The sequence below is a fragment of the Pyrgilauda ruficollis genome, unplaced genomic scaffold (assembly GCF_017590135.1).
Source record: "Pyrgilauda ruficollis isolate IOZ18807 unplaced genomic scaffold, ASM1759013v1 scaffold96, whole genome shotgun sequence".
NCBI lineage: Eukaryota > Metazoa > Chordata > Aves > Passeriformes > Passeridae > Pyrgilauda > Pyrgilauda ruficollis.
In genome coordinates, this window is record NW_024531710.1 from 301,659 (window position 1) to 324,547 (window position 22,889).

At 57.6% G+C, this 22,889-nt stretch overlaps 3 protein-coding genes across 6 annotated transcripts; 1 reads left to right on the forward strand and 2 right to left on the reverse strand.

The window, feature by feature from the left end:
* Positions 1-2,462: 2,462 nt before the first annotated feature.
* On the reverse strand, positions 2,463-6,611 carry ULK3 (unc-51 like kinase 3). Of its 3 annotated transcripts, XM_041489818.1 has the most exons (15): positions 6,350-6,611; positions 5,934-6,074; positions 5,635-5,755; positions 5,427-5,531; positions 5,032-5,348; positions 4,803-4,958; positions 4,623-4,728; positions 4,470-4,510; positions 4,277-4,379; positions 4,097-4,161; positions 3,901-3,979; positions 3,777-3,817; positions 3,651-3,698; positions 3,522-3,576; positions 2,463-3,352 (listed from the first exon to the last, which is right to left on the reverse strand). In XM_041489818.1, exons 1-15 carry the CDS (start codon positions 6,566-6,568, stop codon positions 3,336-3,338), a joined length of 1,614 nt encoding a protein of 537 aa, XP_041345752.1. In that variant the 5' UTR covers positions 6,569-6,611; the 3' UTR covers positions 2,463-3,335. The 3 variants fall into 3 exon arrangements, 2 of the variants coding, with proteins under 2 accessions (XP_041345752.1, XP_041345753.1); XR_005957031.1 differs by having other exon boundaries at positions 3,777-3,979; positions 5,032-5,114; positions 5,205-5,531; XM_041489819.1 differs by lacking the exon at positions 2,463-3,352 and having other exon boundaries at positions 3,439-3,576; positions 3,777-3,979; positions 5,032-5,114; positions 5,205-5,531.
* Positions 6,612-6,731: 120 nt separating this feature from the next.
* On the reverse strand, positions 6,732-19,563 carry SCAMP2 (secretory carrier membrane protein 2). The gene is made up of 9 exons (XM_041489743.1): positions 19,423-19,563; positions 14,584-14,664; positions 13,995-14,084; positions 13,153-13,270; positions 12,372-12,500; positions 11,789-11,948; positions 11,178-11,279; positions 9,127-9,244; positions 6,732-8,096 (listed from the first exon to the last, which is right to left on the reverse strand). Exons 1-9 carry the CDS (start codon positions 19,477-19,479, stop codon positions 7,950-7,952), a joined length of 1,002 nt encoding a protein of 333 aa, XP_041345677.1. The 5' UTR covers positions 19,480-19,563; the 3' UTR covers positions 6,732-7,949.
* MPI (mannose phosphate isomerase) lies at positions 19,325-22,856 on the forward strand. Of its 2 annotated transcripts, none has more exons than XM_041489742.1 (8): positions 19,325-19,458; positions 20,008-20,135; positions 20,415-20,615; positions 20,695-20,836; positions 21,205-21,387; positions 21,479-21,652; positions 21,755-21,963; positions 22,323-22,856. In XM_041489742.1, the coding sequence occupies exons 3-8, from the start codon at positions 20,421-20,423 to the stop codon at positions 22,539-22,541; spliced, it is 1,122 nt and encodes a 373-aa protein (XP_041345676.1). In that variant the 5' UTR covers positions 19,325-19,458; positions 20,008-20,135; positions 20,415-20,420; the 3' UTR covers positions 22,542-22,856. The 2 variants fall into 2 exon arrangements, with proteins under 2 accessions (XP_041345676.1, XP_041345675.1); XM_041489741.1 differs by lacking the exon at positions 19,325-19,458 and adding an exon at positions 19,646-19,705.
* Positions 22,857-22,889: the final 33 nt, after the last annotated feature.

The window sequence follows — 22,889 nt, forward strand, 5'->3', positions numbered from 1 at the left end:
TTTTTGCTATTTTAATACCAAACCTTCAGAACACTCAGTCTCAGGGGCACTGCAGGATGCCCAGTGCACTGCTCCAAGCAAGGACACTCTGCAGGGATGAGCCTGAGCTTGTGCAGGTGTGACTCCCAGCCCTGGCGGCATCCCGGCAGGCAGGGGGCTCCTGTGGCGAGGCTTCCTGGAAAAACTTGGCATGGGCAGGGAATTTATCGCTCCAAATCCCGTGGGAGCTGATTAGCTGCAGTTTGGTTTTGCAAGGAAGGATGGATCATCCAGGAAAACACAGGAGAGCGTGCTGGGAAACGGAGGGAGGAGAGGCTGGGATGGAGGCAGGAGAGGCTGGGATAGGGGCAGCAGGGGCAGGCAGCCCCTCCTGCCTTTTCCCTGCCCACCAAGGGATGCATCCCAGCTTCCAGCAGTTCCTGCTGCCATATCCCGAGCATCCCTGCAGCCTCCATGCCATACAACTGCTCCAGGCATCAACACACATACAAAAAATCTTAAAGCAAAGAATAAGTGTGGATTAAAGCAGAAAATGTCTTTTTTTCTCTCTCTTTTACAGGTTTTATATAATTTCCTCACCTATGGGGTTGGGATTGGGATGGGTTTGTCCAAGCAAGCTCTTGCTGGTTGCTGGAAGATGCTGGCAGTAAGGAACTTTGTCAATAAAATAAAATAACTTTTATTGATCAAATAACATAAATTTTATTGACAAAACTCCTGCCCTCCTGCACCAGCCCATTCCTCAACCAGCTGCAGGATCTTCCTCCTTCCCAGTGGTGAGTGTGGGACAAGTGAGTGATTTCCCAAAGGATAAAGCATTAAATGAGCAATTGTTAAAGTGCTGAAACAAATGAGCTGCCACTGAAGGCTGGGGAATCTCCCTTCTCCTTTTTGCAGGCAATTAAACTTCCCTGAGAGTGGCTGTGGGAAGGGATGGCCCATCCATCCACCCACTGCTGGTCCAACAACCAGGATTAATCCAGATTACAGAGCGCTGGGAAAGCCCAAGGCTGGCTCTGCACACTGACCCAGCTCCCCCCAGCCCACGGTGTGCCTGACCTCACGTCACCCCACACGCTGGCACCGCCACGGTGACAGCCCAGCTGCCACTCCCCACCTCTCCGGGTGACAACCCGGCCCCAAGAGCCACCCTGTGAGGGTTGGGAGAGCCCTTTGGAAGGGCTGGGTGGTGGCATGGATGGGACTGGAGCGGAGCAGCTCCTCCCTGAGCAGCTGAGTGACAGAGGCCACACTGCCGGGCCAGGCACCGCCTGCTGTGTGCCACCCTCCTGTGGGAAACCCAGGACTCTTGGACAACTAATCAATAGGATTAAGTAGAATCCATTTATAGTTTATCTTATGTATTTATTTATGCATTTTAACTCTACTGTACATGCTGATCACACATTTCTTATTGGTGTCTTTGTTTGTCCACATGTTCTGCATGCACTTCTCAGAATACATCATTGGCTACACTCCAGGTGGCTCACAGCTCTCTGTCACCTCTTTCTTGTGGTCTCGGAATTCAGTTCCTTTTCTTCTTTTTTATTTTAGCACAGTTCATTTCTTAGTAACCTTGATGAATTCTAGAGAACCCCGAGAAAATCCCGATGAGAGCCGTTACAAGCGAAATAACCGGCGCACCGGCACCGCTCAGACACGCCTTCCCTCGGTGACATCTGGGCAGCCAAAAACCCCGGTGCAGGTGACACCGACACCCACCCCGACTCCAGCAGCCCCAGGGGAGCACCCAGAGCCTCGTGCTGCTCCGAGGGCTGGGGCTGGCTGCGCTGGCGGCCGAGCGTGAAGGCGGATGCGATTATCCGCGCGCTCGCCACGGGCTGGGGGAGAACACGGGCTGGGAAAGCACTTTAAAGCCTCAGGATATCATCTCTGCTCTGAGTAATAATAATAAAGAGTAAAAAGATATGGAAGTGCCTTGTCGCATCTGCCCGGGAAGCTCCGCGCCGGTTTGAGCACGGAGCAGCCGGCACTGGGGTGGGATGTGGGGGGAGGCTGTCTTGGGAAGAGGGCATGGCTCAGAATATGTATGGGACACCCCAAAAATCCTCCTGTCATTCACTTCAGCCCTTCTGCCTTCCCTCATGGCCCAGCCCGGCCCTTCCTCACCCGCCACAAAAATCTATTGGAGAAAACAGGATTTTACGTAACGGCTCGTGTTGTTCTGCTCCGTGTTTTCCACACACACAAAAAAATAGAAAGATGGGAAGTGAAAACAAGGTCAAACCTTGCTTTGGCTGCCTCGTGTCCCTGGGGAGCACAGGAAGGGAGCGCTGCTGGAGCAGAGGAGGGGACACCCCAGCTCTGCTCCTGGGGGAACAGGGACCAGGGTCCCCTGCCCACCTCGATGGCTCCAGGACCCCAGGCAGCCTCTGGGTCCTGGGCTTGCCTGGGGACCCCTCTTAGGCTTAAATCACAAACCTGAGCACAGAGGAGGTGGAGAAATCAAAATTAAAGTTTATTAAAGACAATAAATTACATTCCCTTGAGATACAGTAGATTTTGAGACAAGTACCTTGTTTCGCAGGACAGGCAACATCAGCACCCCGTAACAATGACTCCTGGGAACATGATTTGGATGTTGGGGGTGCCAGGGCCCTGAGGAGTGGAGCAGGGCAGGCAGGATGCTGAGAGTGTCCCCCTGAAGGTGACTGACTGCTGCTCGTGCCCGACAGCACGGTCCCTGCTGAGCACTGCTCACGGTCGTGACACTGACGAGGCAGCCAGTACCCGTCAGGCTCCAGGTTCAGGAAGGAAAAGCCTCATTCCCTTCCCAGTGCTCCAGCAGAGAGAGGCAGGGAGGTATGGCTGGGCTGGGCCAGTGCAGTGGCTGCTGGATGGAGGCTGGACGAGCAGCAGTGGATGCAGAGGTAGATGCTGGGCGAGGAAGGCACAGCGGAGCATCCCTGCCCACCCTCAGCTCCCGGCTGGATTTGTGGGCCATGTGGGCTCCCCCAGAATTTGGGGGGTGGAAGAACCATCCAGCCAAAAAAGCAGGGGGGATGTCCTGCCAGAGCCTAGTGCCAGGATAAAAATACCCTTCCCGTGGAGCCAGCGGAGGGAATTAGAGTGGAATAACCTGCCCGCTGTGGCACGGGAGGCTGCAGCAGCAGACGGTCGAGGCAGGGCTGGCAGGGAAATGAGCCAGCGCCTGGGAGAGGGGCAGATGGTCCCGCCGAGCCCCCGGGGCTGCGAGCCCGAGGGTGACCCCCAGGTGTCACCCCGGTGGGGAGGACGGAAGCCAAAGGCTCGCCTTGGTGCCGGTGTGTCCTGGCAGGGCAGCGAGCAGCGTCCCGCGGGGCAGCTCCCGGGAGTCACTGCAAGGTACAGGCTGTGCCGGGGCACACAGCCACTCACCGCGCTGTCCCCGCGCTGCCACCCCCGGGCGGGCTCCCGGGGGGGACGAGCCCGTGCTGGGGGAGATGGGGCTGGCTGGGGGTGGGATCGGCCTCGGGCTGGGGGAATATTTGCCCCCAGTCCCCGGGGCAAAGGCGACTCACCGCTCCGGACGGACTCTGCCAGCGCCTCTTTGCCCATGGATTGTGCCTCCCGCATCTGCCAAGGGAGAGGGGCCTTTTCCAGCCTTCATCCTCCCCCAGCACGCTCCGGAGCCCCCCCAGTCACCATACCTTGATCTGATCCTTCAGGTACTCGGCTCGAGCCATCAGGGTCTGGATCTGGTGGGGAGAGAGAGGACACAGTCCCTCTGGGCCAGGCCAGCGGGGACAGCCGCGTGTCCCAGGGCTGGCACTCACCTCCGCGTGGAGCAGCTCCCGCCGCCGCCCCGCCGGCTCCGCTGCAGGGGAAACGTGCCACGGCATGAGGGACGGGAGCAGGACCCATCCTTGCCCCAAACGCCCGGCCTCAGTCCCAACTCACCGGCCAGGAGCAGCAGCAGCTCCCCCAGGCTCTGCTGGTACAGCTCCAGGGCGTCACTGTCATCCCTGCCTTCCTCCTCCTGCAAGAGGCCCCGGGGGCTGGCTGTGGCTGGTGGGGTCCAGCAGCCCCCTCCCCACCAGGTCTGCACATTCCCCTTCCCTCGAGGAGTGAGGGGACCCCCAAGGCCACCCCTCACCTTGGCGATGGCAGCTGAAGCCACTTCCAGCGCAGCGCAGAGCCGAGGTTTGTCCTTGGCCATCTCTGCAAGGGGACACGGCTATGGGGATTGCCCAAAACCTTCACCCTTCAGCCCAAAACCCCACCATGGCCCCTCTGCCAGTTCTGACACCGGGGATGGGCAAAAATTGCTCACTACCTTTAAGGAGCTCTCTGGCTGGGTTTCCTTTCTCCAGGAGGTTCTTGTTGCTGGAGGTGACCAGCACCTTCAGCTCCTCTGCTCGGGAGATGTACTGCCTCACCTGTGCACATTTTGGGGGTGAGGAGACCCCCGACAGGGGGTGCAGAGCATGGGGGTGCTGCCCCACCGCCGCCCAGGGGTTTTGGCTCACCTTGGCCCGGATGGCTTCTTTGCGCCGCACGTCGCTCTCGTCTAAGGGGGAGAACAACCAAACACAGGGTGGGTGGGCTAAAAACCGACCTCCCCCGGGGTGCTGCCCCCCCAGAAATACACCCAGGCCCCCCACAACCCCCGGGGGACTCACAGTGCAGTGCTGGCACAAAATACTCCAGGGCTTTGCGGTAGAGGGAGAAGGCGGCACCGGCATCTCCCTCCTGATCCTTCCTCACCGCCTCCACCACCAGGTCGGTCTGGGGGACACAGGGGGGGGTCTCAGGGCTTGGAACGTGCCCGTCGGCAGGCAGCAGCCCCCAGCCCCGCTCACCGCCTTGCCCAGGCTCTCGGGGCCAGGGACGTGCTCCATGTCCACGAAGGGGTGCCCAAAGAAGCACTCGAAGGAGATGCGCTTCTGAGGATCCCTCTCCAGCAGCTGTCCCAAGAGATCCCGGCATTCCTGAGAGAGCTGGGGCCGGCTGGGAAGCTGGGGAGGGAAGAGGCTGAGCCCACTGAGGGCTGTGAGAGCCCCCCCAGAGCTCCATCCCACCCCACGTTACCTCCACAGCCCGGTCGCTGCGGATCTTCTCCTCCAGCTCGGCGAAGGAGCGGGAAGCGAAGGGCGGCTTCCCAAAAAGCGCTTCTGCAGGGGGGAAAGGAGCGGTGGGGGGAGATGGAGAGGGGGAAACCAGCCCTGAGTAGAGCCCCCCGGGGCAATAAAAGCCAAACCCACCATAAAGGATGACCCCCACCGACCAGAGGTCCGCGCGGGCGTCGTAGTGCTGCCGACACACCATCTCGGGGGCCATGTAGAGCGGGGAGCCGCGCAGCACGTGCTTCTCGTCCCACGGGGACATGTACTGAGCAAAGCCGAAATCTGCCGGACAGAGAGCTCGTGGGGGCACAGGGAGAAGGGATTTTCTCCCTGCCAGCCCCTGCCAGGGGCTGCCCTGACCTGCCAGCTTCAGCTGGGGGTTCTCCGGGGTGCTCAGGAGGATGTTCTGCGGCTTCAGGTCCAGGTGGGAGATGTTGCGGTCGTGGAGGAATTTCAGGGCGCAGGCTGGGCGGGTGGATGGGCACGTGATAGCACAGCCCTGCACCCCAAAACCCTGGGGAAGGGTCCCCACCAGAGCCAGGGTGGGAGCCAGGCGGGGTGTCCTCACCGAGCTGCTGCAGGAAGACGCGTGCCACCTTCTCGGGGAGCATCCGGCGCGTCCGGATGAAGCGGGAAAGGTCCCCCCCGGCGCAGAACTCCATGATCAGGTAGATGTGGTCACTGTCCCACTGCGAGGCAACAAGACCCTGCTGTGCCACGCCAGCCACTCCCACCCACACAGGTTCACCTGGACCAGTTTGCCCAGTTGCTGGCACCAAGCCCCAGGGATACACCCGTGGGAAGCAGGGATGGATCCAAGCCAGAGCTGTTCTGGCTCAGAGGCCCCCCGGGAAGCCCCCAGCCCACCTGGAAGTCCTTGAGCTCCACAATGTTGGGATGGCGGATGGTCTTGAGGATCTCAATCTCTGTCAGCAGGTTCTCCACCGATGCCCGGTTCAGGCTCCTCTTGTTGACACACTTGATGGCCACCACCTCACGCGTGTCCCTCTGCCGAGGAGGGGGGACAACGCTGGAGCCCCCACCCAAACAGCCACCGCGGGTGGGGAGGGAAGGAACCCCTGCAAGGGGGCGGCAGGTGCCAGGCGAGGGCTAGGGGGTGGTACCCCATGCGGAGGACTGGAAAACGGGGGTGGTACCCCATGCGGAGGACTGGAAAACGGGGGTGGTACCCCATGCGGAGGACTGGAAAACGGGGGTCCCACGGGAGTGGGGGGGCAAACTGGGGAGCAAAAAGACGACCCCCGCGGCGGGCTCGGCCCTACCTTCCTGTAGGCCTTGTAGACGGTGGCGTAGGTGCCCGAGCCGAGGGGCTCGGTGAGGATGAACTCGTCGAGGCGCGGCGGGGCCCAGCCGGCCCCGGCCATGGCCGCTCCGGACCCCCGGTCCCGGCGCTCGGGGCCCGGGAGCCGCTTCCGCCTTCCCGGCGCGCCACGGCCCCGGCCACGCCCACACAGCCCACTGACCACGCCCCCGGCAGACATCACCACGCCCACACAGGTTTCATCTCGAAGCAAGCCACGCCCCCTGTCCCACCCCTCCACATTGACCACGCCCCCAAACCGTCAATCATCGCATCATGTCCCGCCTTGGCCACGCCCCCATGATGGCCACGCCCCCTCCGCCGGCACGCGCACCGTATCTGGACCACATGAACAATTTTTTATTAATAATTTTTTAAACATTAAAAGATCAGACGCGGGGGAAAAAAAATTCCAATAATACAGGAGGAAAATGATGTAAAAATACCGATTTCTGTATCCCAGCGCCCCCCGCCGCCCCTCACCGGCACAGGAGGGGGGTCTGACACAACCCCACCCCGGCAAAGGGGCACCACAAAGCCAAACGTGCACGAAACCCCCCGGCACCCAAAGCACGGGGCTGAGGGAGGGAGAGGTGGGAACCTGCCCCCATCCACCCCTGCGCCTCACCCGCGTCCCAAGGGACGTCCCATCTTGGGATGCAGCTGTACACACATGGAAACAGTTCCTTCCCAGCTAAAAAAAACTCAACTAGTGAGGAGGAAGGCAGGGAGGAGCCTTCCCTGGAGAAAGATTCATTCAAGGTTAGCTGGAGAAGGGCGTCACAGGCACTGTGTGACCCGGCATCCTCAGCTGCCCCAAGCTGCAGCTGGGAGCCAAACCAAAATCCCTTTTCCCGTCCCTCTCCTGGTCTCAAGCCACTGAGAAGACTCAGTCCCCACTGATCCCTTCTCCCCCTCTCCGTGCCCGGGGCTGGCGCCTGCAGGATCCTCGTGGAAGCGAGGGATGTGTCCTGGAGGGACATGGGGAAATACATTCCCCCCACACTTCCCCCTGCTCCCAGATTCTCCTTCGTGGCTCTCAGGAAGCCCAGCAGTTATGAGGTCAAAATACAGCATCGTGTGAGTGTAATAAACCGAAAGTACAGTTTCTGTTCTTAAAATTAACGACATCAACTACATGCACGTTACAAAACCCTCCCAAAACAGCAGATAATCAAATTCTTCATAGCAAAGGCCAAGAGAAGAGAGTAAAATCAAAAACCTGCTTCCCCTCATCTTCCTGCTACAGACAGAGTGAGGGGAGGAAGAGACAAACACCTGGAAGGTCCTGGAAAGAGGAATATTTGCCTCAGAGAACGTCTTCCCCCATCTCCCCACACCCTAAAACAAGACAGGGAAAACGAATCATCCAAACCGTAGCTCAGCTGAAGCCAAAAAAAACCTCTTCTCATCAGGAGTGTCGGCATCACAGAGCTCACATGGTACCCCCAAAAAAAGTGCATTTTCAGAAAAAAAAACCAAAAAAGAAGGTTGGGGAGATGAGGGCAGAGGAAGCGAGAGGGAGGCAGCCCAGGAAGAAGGGCTGGATTTCCTGGGCAGGGCTAGTTGCCCCGGAAAGCACTGTGTGCAGCCGAGGAGGCTGCCCCAGCCGCTGCGTTCTGGAAGCTCCTGTTGGTGAGGATGCCTTGGGAAAACTCCTCCTGGGCCCTTTGGAAGCTGGCTCCTGTGCGCCGATACAGGGAATGCACCTGGGGACAGAGGGGAGGCAAAGAGGGAATGAAATCAGCCTGTGGCATTGCTGCACACACCCGGCTTGTCCTCGGCTAAGCAGCTCCCTCCACAGCTGCAGAGCATGGGCTGCAGCCAGTGGCTCCATGGCAGATTTCAGGACAGCTTCATTTGCTGAAAAATGTGGAGCTCTCACCAAAATTGTTGGTTTCAGACCCAAAATTCCCCACACTGTGATGGCTCAGGCTTAACCCAGTACCTACTGGAGGGCAGGACCTGAAGGTGCCGACAGCATCAGGAATTTCCTTCAAGATAAAGGCAGGAGAGCAGAAGGAAGTACCAATAGAAAGAGGACCAGTCCAGCCTGTCCTTGCCTTCCCCCAAGCTCCTTCTGATGTTCCTGCAGAAATCCAGCCCTGCTGTTGGCAGGCAGGAGGAGGGAGGAGGGTTGGCTTTAAGAACCAGTGGGAAGGCGCCTGCTGGGACCCCACCAGGCTCTGAAAAGCCCCAAACGCTGTGGGAGCAGTGACTGCAAATCCCTGGATGCTGAACAGAGCCATGGCCACCCCTGCTCTGTCAGCTCTGGGCAGGACAAGGGGCAATGGCTTTAAACTGCCAGAGGGCAGGGTTAGATGGGGTATCAGGAAAAAAATCCTCTGGGAGGGTGGGCAGGCCCTGGCACAGGGTGCTCAGAGAAGCTGTGGCTGCCCCAGGATCCCTGGAAATGTTCCAGGCCAGGTTGGACAGTGCTTGGAGCATTCTGGGATAAGGGAAAGTGCCCCTGCCCTTGGCAGGAGGTAAAATGAGCTCTAAGGTCCCTTCCCAAATTATTTCATGATTCTATGACTCCAAAGGGAGCCTACTTCCCACTTCAAGAGTGTCCAAGAAATTTGGCATCACTGCAGGAAGCACAAGCAAAAATACTTTAATTAAAACCTCTTGACCCACCAGTGCCCCCATCCCATCATCATTCCCAGGTGGGTGAAGGGAGGCACCAAACCCAGGACCCCTGGGGGTAGCCTGAGCTCTGCTGGCCCCCGAGCCACTCACCTGCTTGAGGAGGAAGAGGGAGAGGACAGCGCAGAGCGTGAAGAACGCTGCCACCACCATCATGATCACCACCACGGCCACGTTCCCGTGCACCTCCGACAGCGCCGCGATCCAGCCACTGCCAGGGACAGGAGAGGAGAGGGGCTGAGCATGGACAGCATTCCAGCACAGCTGGAGCACAGGAGGGAGCACACATGTGCTTCAGGGAAGGTTACAGGGCAGCACAAAACCAAGCAGCTGTGGAAACGGGAGCCTGGAGTTCATCCAGGCCCTTGGTTTGGGGATAGAGTTTCCATTAGCATTTTTAGAGGAGGATTGTGCTCATCCCACCCACATTCCAGCCCTGTGCCCTCCCCTCAGGCAGCAAAATCAATACCCTTGGTGCCAACAGTGACTTCCACGGGCACCTTCTCAAAATTCAGCCTAGTGGGGTGAAGATAGGCTGGAACAGCTGAATTGGAAGAGATCAGCTGGCAGGTCTGGAGCCTGGACCTGAGTGTCACCCTGACAGGGACGTAAGGGTCGGGAGCGGGAGGAAGAGGCAGGAAGGGATGGAGGTGGTGAAACCCTGGCACAGGCTGCCCAGAGCAGCAGTGGCTGCTCCATCCCTGGAAGGGTCCCAGGCCAGGCTGGACGGGGATTGGAGCTACCTGAGATAGTGGAAGGTGTCCCTGCCCATGGATGAGATGAACCTTAAGGTCCCTTCCAACCCAAAGCATTCTGTGATTCAACCATTCTAAGTCGCAGACACTGGGAGCTGTTGAAGGGAAGGGGCAGGGAGAATTCACAGAGTTACCAGCACTTGGCTGTGGCTGAAAATACCAAGGCACCTCACTCAGAACACCTTCCTGGGTGCTGGAGAGAGGAACCTTTCCAAGTGCTCCACCAAGCACGCCGTGTGCCAGCAGGAAGGATGGGTCCCATCCCATGTGTGGCACCGTCCTCGCGGCACAGGGAAGCAGAAAGGCACACCACGCACCACAGCCAAAAATACCCGCGCTGTCTGGCGGCAGGAAACGGAGCACAAAGCTGCAGGCAGCCTCTCCAGGCCAGACTAAAGCCTCTCCCCATCCCCCGTGATTCGGGCAGGGGGGGAGCCGGGGACAGCGCTGCCCACGGGCCCCTCTGCAGGCAGAGGGCAGAAATAGAGAGCGGCTCCCGCCTGCAGGCTCCCCTCGGGACAGGCACTGCTAACCTTCCCCTGCTCTCCCTGGCTCCAGAACGGGAGCTGCAGCCGAGGCAGCAGGGCGAAAGGAAAGGCTGTGCTCTCCCTGCAGGGCACAGCTGCTGACACGAGGCTGCTGGACCCGCTCCAGAAGCCCAAGCTCACCCTTCTGGACAATGTCACCGAGAAAGGGCGAGGCTAAAAGCCTCCCTGCTTATCTCAGCCCACCAACCACGCTCCAGAAACATTCAGGAAGAGTTTGGGGACAGAGCTGGGGTGGCAGCAGCAGTATCAGGCTGAGCAGTACCCAGATTTCAGGTCAGAGATCCCTCAGCCCCACACAGCTGTCAGGGAAGGCTCCGGTTTGAACAAGGCAGATCTGGTTCACACCAGAGGAGCAAATATGGTCTGTACTGAGTGAGGGAGAAGGCAGCAGAAGAGGCACAGAAGAGTTCTCACAGAATCACAGAACAGTTTGGGTTGGAAGGGACCTCAAAACTCATCACATTCCACTCCCCTGCCATGGGCAGGGACAACTCCCACTATCCCAGGCTGCTCCAAGCCCTGTCCAGCCTGGCCTTGGGCACTGCCAGGGATCCAGGAGCAGCCACAGCTGCTCTGGGCACCCTGTGAGGGAAGGATTCCTGCCCAATATCCAGTAATTCACATACTTCCCTTCTCATACTCCTTCACATACTGGGATTAGGATGGGAAGAGCAGAAGAGGGAGGCAGCTGGGACCTGCCAAGGCTGTGCATGAGCTGAGAGAGGCAAACCACAGCAGAAAGAACAGGCAGCTGTCAGAAGCAGGCCCCAAAGCTCCTGCCAGTCACAGCCCTGGTGAGAAAAGGAATGTGTGACACGGCAGGCAGCGAAGCCAAGCTTACCTGTCTCCCCAGCCAGGAATTCCAACAGCCTGGATGATGTAGATTGCTATTTGGCAGAAGAAGATGAAAAAGAAGACGAAGAAGCTGAAGGAGCTGTCAGACCTGCAGGAGACATGGCAAAAGGAGTGAAACCCGTGATCCCTGCACTGAGTCCCTTCTCTGAGAGGAGAACAGCTTCAGTGAACTCCTTTCTCCAGGGAAGAGCTGCTGAGGGGAGGTGATGTGGGGAGGAATTTGGGCACCCAAATGTGCCCTCTGCAGATGCAGTGCTCTGCCCAGTGCAAGATGGGGTGAAGGCAGCTCCCTAAACAAACGCAGTGTGCTCAACACCAATGTACCAAACAGTGTCTTAGGAATTAATAAAGTGAATAAAAAATGAATTAGAAGTGTCCTCTGTCTGCCTAGGCTTGGATTTCAGGATGAAAAAGGATCACCATAATTAAGTTCTATCAGACAGATCTAATATGTTTAGTAACATAGTGGTTTGGGTTTATCTAATGATGCAAAGAGCTGGAAAAATCCTGCAGGCAAAACACGATGGGAACAGATAAACCCAAAGCTCCTCCCACTAAGAGATACATCCCTGTTACAGAAACAAACCCAGTACTTGCCTGAAAGCCTTGTAAATTGGTCGGTACCAACAGAGAAAGGCACAAGGGGTGAATAAAATTAACCACAGAATGGAGAGACCAAAGTCCACTCCTCTGCTGCTGTCCACTGTGAACCACGCCAGGCAAGCGAGCAGGTTTAGGAGCAGGGTGATGGAATGCACTGTTTGGGGTGGGAGAGAGAGAAAAACAACATCAGCAAGCTCTTGGGAACTCCAAAGCATCCCTAATGTCTCACTGAACACAGGGAGAGCTGCAGAAATGAAGGTGACTTTGGGCCATCTAATTTCCCTGCCTCCCTTGGAAGGGAAAGAGAGCTTGACCTAAGTTCATCTGATCCTGCTGCTCACGGCCAGATCTTAAATAGTTGTTCAAGCCTCCATTAAACAATTAAAATTCTGTCATGAATGAGCTATTCCCAAAGCATAAACTAGGGCTTCTTCAAATTTACCTTCATAAGAAAGGAGAGAAATGTGATTTTAGCCTTGTAGACAACACCAACGGCATTTACAGTGTGACAGAGCTCAGCTTTTCACACAGAACCTCCTCCAAAAGAATTCTGACTGCAGGTGAAGCCATTACTTACACATCCACAAGTAATAGAGCATCTTGCATATCCGCTGGTAGTCAGCTGGGATGTCTGCAGAGAAATCCTGATAGAAGCACGGCTTGATGGGACACTTCTTGGGGAGAGGAGGCCAGTTGTTCTGCCTCGCTGTGGGAGGGAGGAAGGAGCAGCTCTTCACTTGCTCTTCTCTCATTCAAAGACTAATTCCCACCCCAGAATTTCCAAGCAGCCATTCAGCTATTGTTTAATTCATGCATTAAACCTTGGCAGAGCCCAGGGGCTGGGCAGCTCCTACATCTGAGCAAGCAGCACAGCAGGAATGGGACAAACTGCTGGCACAGCAGCTGTGTGGAGGGGTTTTCCCTTGAGGAAGGCAGAATTCCCCTGCACTGGCCAAAGGGCCATCACAGCCATCATCACTCAGCCCTGCAAGCCCAGATTCAGCCACTTCAGACCAAGATTAGAGGGCAAAACACCAAGTTCCTGCAGTTAAAATTGTGTTGAGGCTGAGGAGAAGAGCTTTGCTGCTCTCAGTGAGAAGCCTCAGCGTGGCAGTGTCACTCACCAGCTCTGACACGGTCACAGATCAGTGTTTGAGAGCTTTTGGTGGTGAAATGCAGCTGCTTGAGGGCAGGGACCCACCAGAGCTGGCCTCCAGCACCCCACCTCTGAGCTACCTTCCCATCTTGGAAGCTGTGGGATGCCAGGCACTGTCCCAGAAGGGCTGCCACAGGGAGTTTTCCTGAAATCCTGGCAAACCAAGGGATCCAGGCTGCCCTGGGCAGGAGTCAGTACTCACGGTCGATGCTGGCTGCGTGGCTCTGCAGTTCCCTTTCCTTCTTCTCCAGCTCAGCTGCCTTCCTCTCTAGCTCTGCCTGCTGCTGGAGCAGCCCTGCCTGTGCTGCTGCAGCCACGGCCTGGGGAGGGGACAGAGACATCAGACAGGTCAGCCCTGCCCCGGGCTGGGCTGTGGTGGCACTGCCGGGTGCCAGGCTGGGAAGGAAGCAGGACACAGGGTGACATGAAAGCTCAGCCTCAGATATCTTGATTCTACCACTGGAGGACAAAATCAAATTATCCTACAGGAAGATAGGACTGACAGGAGGAGCTTTTCTACAGCTTCTTTTACCTCACACTACACCTCCCTGCTCTGAGCCCATCACTACAGAGTGGTGCCAGCAGGGCTCCGGGGCTTACCAGGACAATTCCCTTCCCAGCTGCCTACCACACCTCTTAAGGATCTCTTCTACCTGTTTTGTATTCTGAGAAATCATTCTTTCTCCCAGTTCTTTGGATGAGGTGGTGCTGGCAGCCGGGTAATTGCATTTATTCTCCTGGCACTGAGTGTGTCTGACCAGACACCAGAACTAAGCTAAAAGCATTAGCAGGATTCATTCCAGGATTTCCAGAGGGAAGCCAGAGCAAACAGGACACAAGGCAAAGCAAGGTCTGCCACCAGAGGGACAGGGAAAGAGATGTAAGAAGGACTGCACGTGTGTATCCCCTACAAAAACTCCTGCCTTGGAAATGCAAGTTGAAAAGACCACCAGCAGCTTCCCAGTCCCCAGCCCAGGGAATGCTGTGCTCCCAGAGGCCCTGGGAGCTCGAGGAGGCTGGGAGGGCAGCAGAGAGGGGCTGTACCTGTGGCGTGGGCTCCACGGATGTCTGCAGCACGGCCGGCTGCGAGTGGCCCGAGGGCGGTGCCGCCGGCGTCGTCCGCGCTGCATTCGTCTGCGAGAGACACGGGCCAGAGGGGAAAAACACAGCAAGAGAAACACAACGAGCTCTTGGTGAATTGTTTAAACCACAAACCTCGCCCTCCTGCCCTCCTTCTCCCACCTGGCTCATGGCAGCAGCCAGGGAATAAGGATGAGGCTCTCCCAGTCATCCCTCAGTGGCAGGGCCAGGGCAGCTCAGCTCAGCTCAGCTCCCAGCCCAGGGAGTGGCTGTGCCCTGCCACAAACCATCTTCCCCTCCTCACTTCATGGGGCTTCCCTGCGAGCCAGCATCCAGCTGGAGAGGAGCTGTTCCATGCCAGTGGAGAGCTCCAGCTGGGAGATCATTACTGCGCCAGTGCAGGAGCAATTTCCCTCTCCTGCATGCCATGAGCCACATACATGGGGATATCAGCTGTGAATTCCTCTTTTTTTGAGCTGCACCTATCAAGGGACCTTCTACACCACTAAAAGCACCACCAGGTAGACAGAGCACAAGGACACGTGGCACGTACCCGCTGGGAGCTCTCAGAAAAGGGGTTGAATTCATCCAAGCCACTTTGGCTGGTGTTTGTGAGCTGTGTCACCGAGGGGTCCTGCAGGGAGAGAGCACAAGGAGAAATCAGCACTGGACATGGGGTATCACCACTAATAGAACTGAATTGTTCTGTTTGGAAAAGGCCTTTAAGAACAGCAGGTCCATCTTATCCATGCTGCCTGCTTTCCATCTGCTTGTTAGCTGGGAATTTCAGGGGGTGAAACATATCCTTGCCATAGGGAGATGGCCCTGGCTGGCGTGGAATTTAAATATCCAAGGAGATGACCACCAGCAAGGCAAGACTTGTCAGCAGAAACAATCACCTGTTCAGCCAAGAGGGATGTCTGAACAACCACCACAACGTGCTTTTTGGCACAGGAATACTTTGTGCAGGTTACTTCTGCTCACCTACGGCGAGTTATTCCAAATTTCCAGGGATTTGGATTCATCCACCCATGGTCAGGATGTTGCCAGGCCTCACAAAGCAAGCATGGAGCCACACAAAATGAGGTTTTAGATACAGCTGATCCTGGCTGAGAGATGCTGGCAAGCTAAAATGCCAATGATTGCTCAGGATAAGTGAAACACTCAGGAAAATTGAGCTGGAGGTGTGACACCAATTATTTTAGGAGGTTTTAATGCTGCTGGCATAACAGCTCTCACTTCCACTCACAGCACCTCCCACTCATCTTTCAAACATCCTCTGATGTTTAAAAACAGGCTCTCTGCACCTCAGAACACCTCTCTCCCCTCACCTGCAGGGTTTTTACGCAGCTGTTTTTATCTCCTCTTTTCCACCTACTCCTCTGCATGCAGAGATTCCTCTTGGGCAGCCAGGTGCTGCCCTCTGGAGCACTCCTCTCCCCAGTTATCCCAGAAACAAGGCCCTTTTTGAACTCGGAAATCCTCCTGGCCTGGCAACCCAAAAGCTGGGCGTGGGTCAGAAAATTAAAAAGTGGCTTCTCCTCCTTCCCTCAGCACCTCGTGTGTCCAGAGCAGCCCTTCCAACTTGGTGCTCCATAGGGTGAGAAGGAACCGAGGCCGCCCTGGGGCGTGCGGGGCTGACAGAACCGGAGCACGGAGGAAAATCCCTCTGGAGCCATTCCCGGGGCTCTAGCGCAGCCTTCTGCCGAGCAGGATCCACAGGGAGCAGTTAATGAGTAACTGCAGAGCTCCTGCACGGCAGGCACTCCCCACCAACAGGTCTCACTCGTTTGTGAATCACCCTGGGCTGAGGCATGGCGCGTTCTCCGATGCTGCTCAGGGAAGTTCAACTCCTCAGTGAGGAAGGGCAGAAAAAAGTGGGAAGAAGCAGCAGGACTGCCATGCTGGAGATAAAAAGTGCTTTTATTTCACTCCTGACTCCTCTGGAAGCGTCAGCTGCGCAGAGATAAGGGCTGTCAGCACAAGTTTATACTTCCCCTCAGGCACGACAGCGCTGCCCATCAGCACAAACCCTTTAGTCCTGAGCACACCAGCCCCAGCTGGACTAAAGTCCAGCAGAAAACAACTGCACAAGGAAGAGAAACCCTTCAAGGTGTGGAAGTGGAAAGTGAAAGCTGCATAACCCTCTGGAGAGTTTGGGTGGGCAGGCTGGGAATAAGGAAAAATACTACAGTACCACAGTAAAACACACGTTTCACTTCCCTTGGCTCATCTGCACCCAAAGGAAAGCTGGAGGCTCTCCAAGGGCAGGGAGAGCAGCACCACAGCTTCAGCTGCACCACAGTTTCATTCCCAAGGTAGACAAGCTCTCATCTTACTGCACAGCTTTAAAAAAAAATACTTAATTAGGCTGCAAGGCCAAGGCCCAGGCAGCTGGGCTGAACTTGCCTGCTATTGTGCAAGCCTGTCTAAAATAGGAACCCAAAGAGCAGGGAATTTGCAACAAAGCTGAAGCGTTTGGACACATGCCTGGGGAGGGCAGGAAGGAAAGCAGAGGGTGATGCATGGGCAGCAGCTTCTGTGAGCCTGGAGCAGGCAGGGAGGGACGAGCGAGCACCAGGAATGCAGAGATCAGCGAGGAGTTGCCCACAAACTTCGTGTTTTACAGCTATTTTCTGCCAGCTAGGCAGCAAAAGGCAGCTGACCCTCTCAAAACAAGCCTTAGAAAGGACCAGGAGACAGGGATTTAATTCAGAAGCTCTTGGAGCCACAACAAGGGTGTCCAGCCACAAAGCTCGTGCTCACAGATCAATAACTGGCTCGACCTGCAGGGTGCCATGAGCAGATCCCATTTGCTGCCCTTCCAACCATCACTTCCTCAAGTGCCAGGGATGTGTGATGTTGTTTTTCATGGCTTCAGATGCCCCCAGCACAGAATAACTGCACATCTGGACCAAACTGCACTGCCAGGAACATTAAAACTATTTTTAAATGCAGCTTTAATGCAAATACGAAGCTGCTGTCATGCTGCTGAAAGGTTTGGATACAACAAGTTTGTGCAAGGAATTCTATCTTTTCTTTTCTTTCTGTTCCCACAGATTAAAGAAACTAAATGAGAGGCCTCTTCAGATGAGATCAAGGAAAAAGAGCTCAACCTAGAATCACCTGGAACTTAACACAGTTGTCAAAATATCACAGTATTGCCCCAGATATAACCAGTCCTGCAGACTGAGGGTGCTGCCACTGCCTGGAAGATGCACTGAGAGAAATCTTGAGGATTTCATTATTGATATCTCTGGAAAGGATGGAAGTTTCCAGCTCTGTCTGAAGCTGGAATCAAAGATTTGGAGGCAGCTGCCACTTCCAGCAGGTTACTAGATAAAGGAAGGAAGTTAATCATCTCTCATTAACTGGTTACAATAAGTAACAGAGCAGCCAGAGATATTTTTAACAGGACCAAAGCAGCTTATTTTACACAAAGCTTAAAGAACACCATGAACAAAGTCTCCCGAAAAGGCAGAAACCCTGGTCACATCAGGATTTGAGGAGGATGAAGCACTGAACTGGGAGCTCCAGCAAGGAGGGACAACCCTGGTGCTGTGGCAGGAGAGACCCACGGGCTGAAAGGGACAGGAGGCTGCTGCTGCTCCCAGAGCATGGCAGGGGGTGTCACTGGGACACTGTCACCCCAGCACAGAGCCAACACCTGGATCCAGCCCCTGGCAGGGAACAGGCTGTCCCACAGGCTGGGATTCCCTTTCAAACCCGACCAACGAGGCTTCGAGGCTCCAGGAAGCAGCAGTCAAAAATTCCTCTCAACCAGCTGCTGGGGACTGGGGAATTTTTCTTGAAAAAAAAATAAAAGGTAAGACAAAAACTTGCAGCCCCGAGAGGAGGGCACAGAACCTTCCACAAGGATCAGATGAGCTGCAAAGAGCTGTCACGGAGGAATCCATGGTGGGACATATTAATCCTTGTTAAGTGAGCCTGACAGGGGAGTTACTGCCTGGAAATCACCTTCAGCCTTTTTTTATTTGAACAGTGAATAAAGAGTGAGCACGGCCCTGTTCTGCCAGATACCACGACAGCTGAAGGGAGATGACAAGAAAGATGGAGATGGACTTTTTGCAAGGGCCTGAAGTGACAGGACAACAGAGAATGGCTTCAAACTGACAGAGATAAGATTGGATATTAGGAGATTCTTCCCTGTGAGCATGGGGAGGCTCTGGCACAGGGTGCCCAGAGCAGCTGTGGCTGCCCCTGGATCTCTGGAAGGGTCCCAGGCCAGGCTGGATGGGGCTTGGAGCACCCTGGGATAGTGGAAGGTGTCCCTGTCCATGACAGAGGGTGGGACTGGATGAGCTTTAACTTCCCTTCTAATCCAAACCACTCTGTGATTCTAGGAATATTTACTTCCTCAAAGCCAAAGCAACAAATCCCATGTCTATGAACAGCAAAATATTCCATCCCCCAGAACGAATATTAGAGGAACACGATCGTCCCAACTCTTCCCATTCCCGAGAGTCATGAGACCATGATAAAATGAAAGTGGGGAAGAAGAGAAGGAATTTTTTCACTCTGATTCCTCAAAAGACTCAGCTTCATCAACAAACAACTTCTGTTTGGCTCAGCCCTGAAATCCAAGGTCAGGAAAACGCTCCTTCCCGTGGCTCACATCCCAGGCAAGCAGCGGAGGTGAGGCCGAGCTGCAGACGGGAGCCAAAGGCCAGACCCTGCCTGTCACAGCACTGCCCAGAGGCTGTGCCAGCCCAGCTCCCTGCATCAATGACCCCAATTTCCAGAGGTTAATCCCGGAGAGGAGAAACCAACGAACACAGACCAAGTCCTCAGTGACCTTAACAGGATTCCTCTGCTTTGAGCCACGAAATCCACAGCTTTGCCACGGGAACTCACTTCTAAGCGCTGAAGCGCCTTAAAAACAAACGCAGAGAGACGCAGCGGACAGCCAGCCCACCAGGCAGCACGGCCGAGAGAGCTCCAGCGATGGATTGTTTTGAACAAGCCCTCAGGGCAGGCATTCCCTGCGGCGTGGGAGAGCCCCCCTGGAGGTGAGGAGCGGCCTGGTGCGGGGACGCAGCGCTCGGGGGTGAGCTGCGGAAGGGGTTCGGGACCGCCGGGGGGCTCGGGAAGGGGATACAGAGAAGGGAGGGGACGGGACCTGAGGCGCGGGCAGACGGGAATGCGGGACCCCCGGGCTCGGGCAGGGGCCCGGGCCGCCCTCAGGGCCGGGGGTCGCGGCCGCCTCACGCCCCCGATCCCGCCCCCTGCCTCTGATTGGCCGAGGCGCGGAGGAGCGGCTCCGCCATTGGCCGGCGGCGCTTCACTTAGTGCCACGTCCCGGCGTGCGGGGCACGGGGGCCCGGCCGGGCCGGGCCGCGCCGGGGGGAGGCCGCCCGCGGCCCGCGCCCACCTGGAAGGGGTTGATGTCCACCGGGTCGGCGAACGGGTTGGTGTCGAAGCCCGACATGGGCGCGGTCCGCTCCTGCTCCGCTCCCGCCGCCGCCGCTCCTGGCGCTTCCGGGGCACCCGCGTGACCGGGAGCCGCGTGACGTCACGGCGGCGCGTACAGCTCGCGCGGGGTTAACCCGGTGGGCGTGACCGCGTGACGTCACAGCGGCGCTTATAGACGGCGGGGGGGGTGGGGAGGGGAGGGGGGCAGGTCCTGCCCGGCCGAGCCATGGCGGAGATCCGGGGTGAGCGGGGACGGGCGCCCACCGCCCGCCTGGGCATGGGGCTCTGCGCTGGGCCGCCGCGACCCCCCTCGGGACCCCCGGGGCGACGGGGCGGAGGGCCCGTGACTCGTGCCCCCAGCCCGAGCGCCCCCAGATCGCCGTGTGATGGTTGAAAATTTCCCCACAGACAGTGTCCCCTCCCAAGGCCGTGGTCCTCTCCCCCGCTGACACGCTGTAACCCTGCCCCGGGGGCTCTTTGGGTGTCCGCAAGGATTTGAGGGGTTCTTTCTGTGCCTCGCTAACACTTGGCTTGCCTCCCGCAGTGTTCCCCCTCTCCTGCGTGGTGCAGAACTATTCCTGGGGGAAGGTGGGCCTGGAGAGCGAGGTGGCCAAGCTGGTGGCCAGTGGTGACCCGCTGGTCCAGATCCAGCCTGACCAGCCCTACGCTGAGGTGAGTGTGTCTCTGTGTCCATTCTGTCCGTGTCTCCGTCCCATCCGTGTGTCCATCCCACCCTGCGGCTGTGGCTGCCACCATCCAGGACGTGATGCTGACCCTCAGCTGTCCCCTGTCCCCTGGGGGGTGCCCGGCTTGGAGGGAAGCCCGGCATGACTCAGCCCCCGAGGGAGCTGCCAGGAATCACCTCCGGGGCCAGGCAGCCTCTGGAAAAGCCCAAGTCATCCGTGCCGGCTGCCCGGCTCAGGGTGCCACCTGTCTGTCGATGTCTCGCAGCTGTGGATGGGCACACACCCCCGGGGCGATGCCCTCATCCGGGATAACCGCATCCCCCAAAAGACCCTGGGCCAGTGGATCGCCGACAACCCCGCCTGCCTGGGGGCCAAGGTGAAGGACGCCTTCCAGGGACGCCTGCCCTTCCTGTTCAAGGTGCTGTCGGTCAACACCGCCCTGTCCGTCCAGGCACACCCCAACAAGGTAGGGAGAGCCCGGCATGGGCAGCGCAGGCGGACCCCGTGTCCCTGGGGCGGTCAGCAGCTCCTTTTCCCTCTCTCAGGAGCTGGCAGCGAAGCTCCACGCCCAGTTCCCTGAGCACTATCCCGATGCCAACCACAAGCCCGAAATGGCCATCGCCCTCACCCCCTTCGAGGGCATGTGTGGCTTCCGGCCAGTGGAGGAGATTGTCTCCTTCCTCCAGAGTAAGGATGGAGGAGGGCACATGCTCAGACCCTGGAGTGGGGACGGTGGCCCTGCTCCCTTGGGATGGGGTTTGGGGTGGGGATGAGGGCCCTGCTCCCTTGGGATGGGGTTTGGGGTGGGGATGGTGCTCTCTTGGGATGGAATTCAGGGTGGGGATGAGGGCCCTGCTCCCTGGAGTTAGGATTTGGGGTGTGGATGGGGGCTGTGGTCCCTTGGGATGGAGTTCAGGGTGAGGGCAGCGCTCCCCAGGGATGGGATTTGCTGTGGGGATGGTGACTCTGCTCTCCTGGCATGGGGGTGCTGCTCCTGCCTGGGGCTGCTCTCCCCTGGCCTGGGGGACTGGCTCTGAGCGGGGCTGGCCCCGCAGATGTCCCCGAGCTTCGGGCACTGATCGGGGAGGTGGCAGCGGAGCAGCTGGAGCGCAGCGGCAGCGACGACCCCCGCGGGGTCTCGGCCGCGCTCCGCGTGTGCTTCACCCGCCTGATGAAGAGCGAGAAGAAGTTCTTCGTGGACCAGCTGAACATGCTGGTGAAGAGGATCTCCCAGGAAGGTGGGTGCTGGCTGTGACACCCCACACCAGCTCGGGAGGCTGTGTTTAGGGAGAGGCCCAGCCCCTCCCCACGTTGTCTGTCCCTGCGCAGTGGCGGAAGGGAAGGACACGTCGGGGAGCAACGGGGAGCTGCTGCTGCGGCTGCACTCCCAGTACCCGGGGGACATCGGCTGCTTCACCATTTATTTCCTGAACCTGGTGAGGCTGGAGCCGGGCGAGGCCATGTTCCTGGGAGCCAACGAGCCGCACGCCTACCTGCACGGAGGTGAGCGGCAGGGGGCTCTCCTAGCCCGGCATCCTGCAGGGCCTGGCCGTGGGGACAGCAGGAGGGGCTGGCGTGGGCTGATGGCACTGCCCGTCCCCGCAGACTGCGTGGAGATCATGGCGTGCTCGGACAACACGGTGCGTGCCGGGCTCACCCCCAAGTTCATCGATGTGCTCACCTTGTGTGAGATGCTCAACTACACACCAGCACCCAGCAGCTCCAAGATCCTCCCGGCAGCACAGAGCCAGCTCGACCCCCACGTCTACCTCTATGACCCACCCGTGCCAGACTTCACCATCATGAGGATAGAGGTGAGAGGTGACAGCTCCGTGCTGGGGACACCGGGTGGGACACCCCAGTGCTGGCTGGAGCTTGCTCGCCTTTGTAATCGGTGTCCTGGCAAAGAGGGAGGGGTGCTTGGACATAATGGGTGCTGGTCTCTTTGTCCCTCCCCTGTTCCCTCTGCCTGAGCTTGTTCACCTTCTCCAGCAGCTCTGGCTAGAGGGAGAACCAGGAAGTGGTCTTGGGTGTCCTCAGCCAAGCTGAGGTCCCTGGGCTTGGGCTGCTGCAGGCACAGCAAAGGGGTGGGAATGGGGACAACCCCCTTCCAGCTCTCCAGAGAGGAGGAAAGCTGAGGGAGACTCCAGCACAGTGACGTTTCCCTTGGCAGATCCCTGCCTCCATCAAGCTGTACCTCATCTCTGCCATGGACTCTGCCAGCATCTTGCTGGTGATCCAAGGGACGGCCGTGGGCACCTCCACAGCCGCAGCCTCCGAGATGTCCCTGCACCGTGGCTCCGTGCTCTTCGTCTCGGCCAACGAGAGCATCTCCCTCCACCTGTCCTCGCCCGACGGGATGCTGCTCTTCCGAGCCTGCTGCCTCCTCTGAGCAGGGCCTGGGACACTTCATCCACAACACTCCATGTTTGAATAGATAGAAACTGGTGTGGGCAAAGTCTTCTCGCTTGAAAGTTCTCCCTCCAGCTATGAAATCCCCAAACCAGCCCTGATGTATAGAAAGAGCAGTTCCATGGATCGACTCCTTGGATGTGGTGCAGACCACAGGCTGCTCTCTCCTGCTTCTGGTGGGCTCTTCCCAAGCCTGGCTGATGGCAGCCAGTGTCCCCCTTCCCTGGCTGTAAAAGGGGGATGATGGAGGGGAGAGCCTCTGCTGCTGTGAATAAAGAGGTGACTTTGTCCCTGGCGAAGGGCAGCGTGGTGGAGGGAGCAGGAGGAT

Coding starts and splice junctions, on each gene's coding strand:
- ULK3 (XM_041489818.1), bottom strand. CDS start 6,568: ATGTCTGCCGGGGGCGTGGTCAGTGGGCTGTGTGGGCGTGGCCGGGGC. Junction 4,511..4,622: donor TTTTGTGCCAGCACTGCACT/GTGAGTCCCCCG, acceptor TCTCCCCCTTAG/ACGAGAGCGACGTGCGGCGC. Junction 3,699..3,776: donor GGGAGCTGCTCCACGCGGAG/GTGAGTGCCAGC, acceptor TCTCCCCACCAG/ATCCAGACCCTGATGGCTCG.
- SCAMP2 (XM_041489743.1), bottom strand. CDS start 19,479: ATGTCGGGCTTCGACACCAACCCGTTCGCCGACCCGGTGGACATCAAC. Junction 14,085..14,583: donor TTTCTGAGAGCTCCCAGCGG/GTACGTGCCACG, acceptor TGTCTCTCGCAG/ACGAATGCAGCGCGGACGAC. Junction 11,949..12,371: donor GCTCTATTACTTGTGGATGT/GTAAGTAATGGC, acceptor CACCCCAAACAG/TGCATTCCATCACCCTGCTC.
- MPI (XM_041489741.1), top strand. Junction 20,616..20,694: donor TCCAGGCACACCCCAACAAG/GTAGGGAGAGCC, acceptor TCCCTCTCTCAG/GAGCTGGCAGCGAAGCTCCA. Junction 21,388..21,478: donor GAAGAGGATCTCCCAGGAAG/GTGGGTGCTGGC, acceptor GTCCCTGCGCAG/TGGCGGAAGGGAAGGACACG.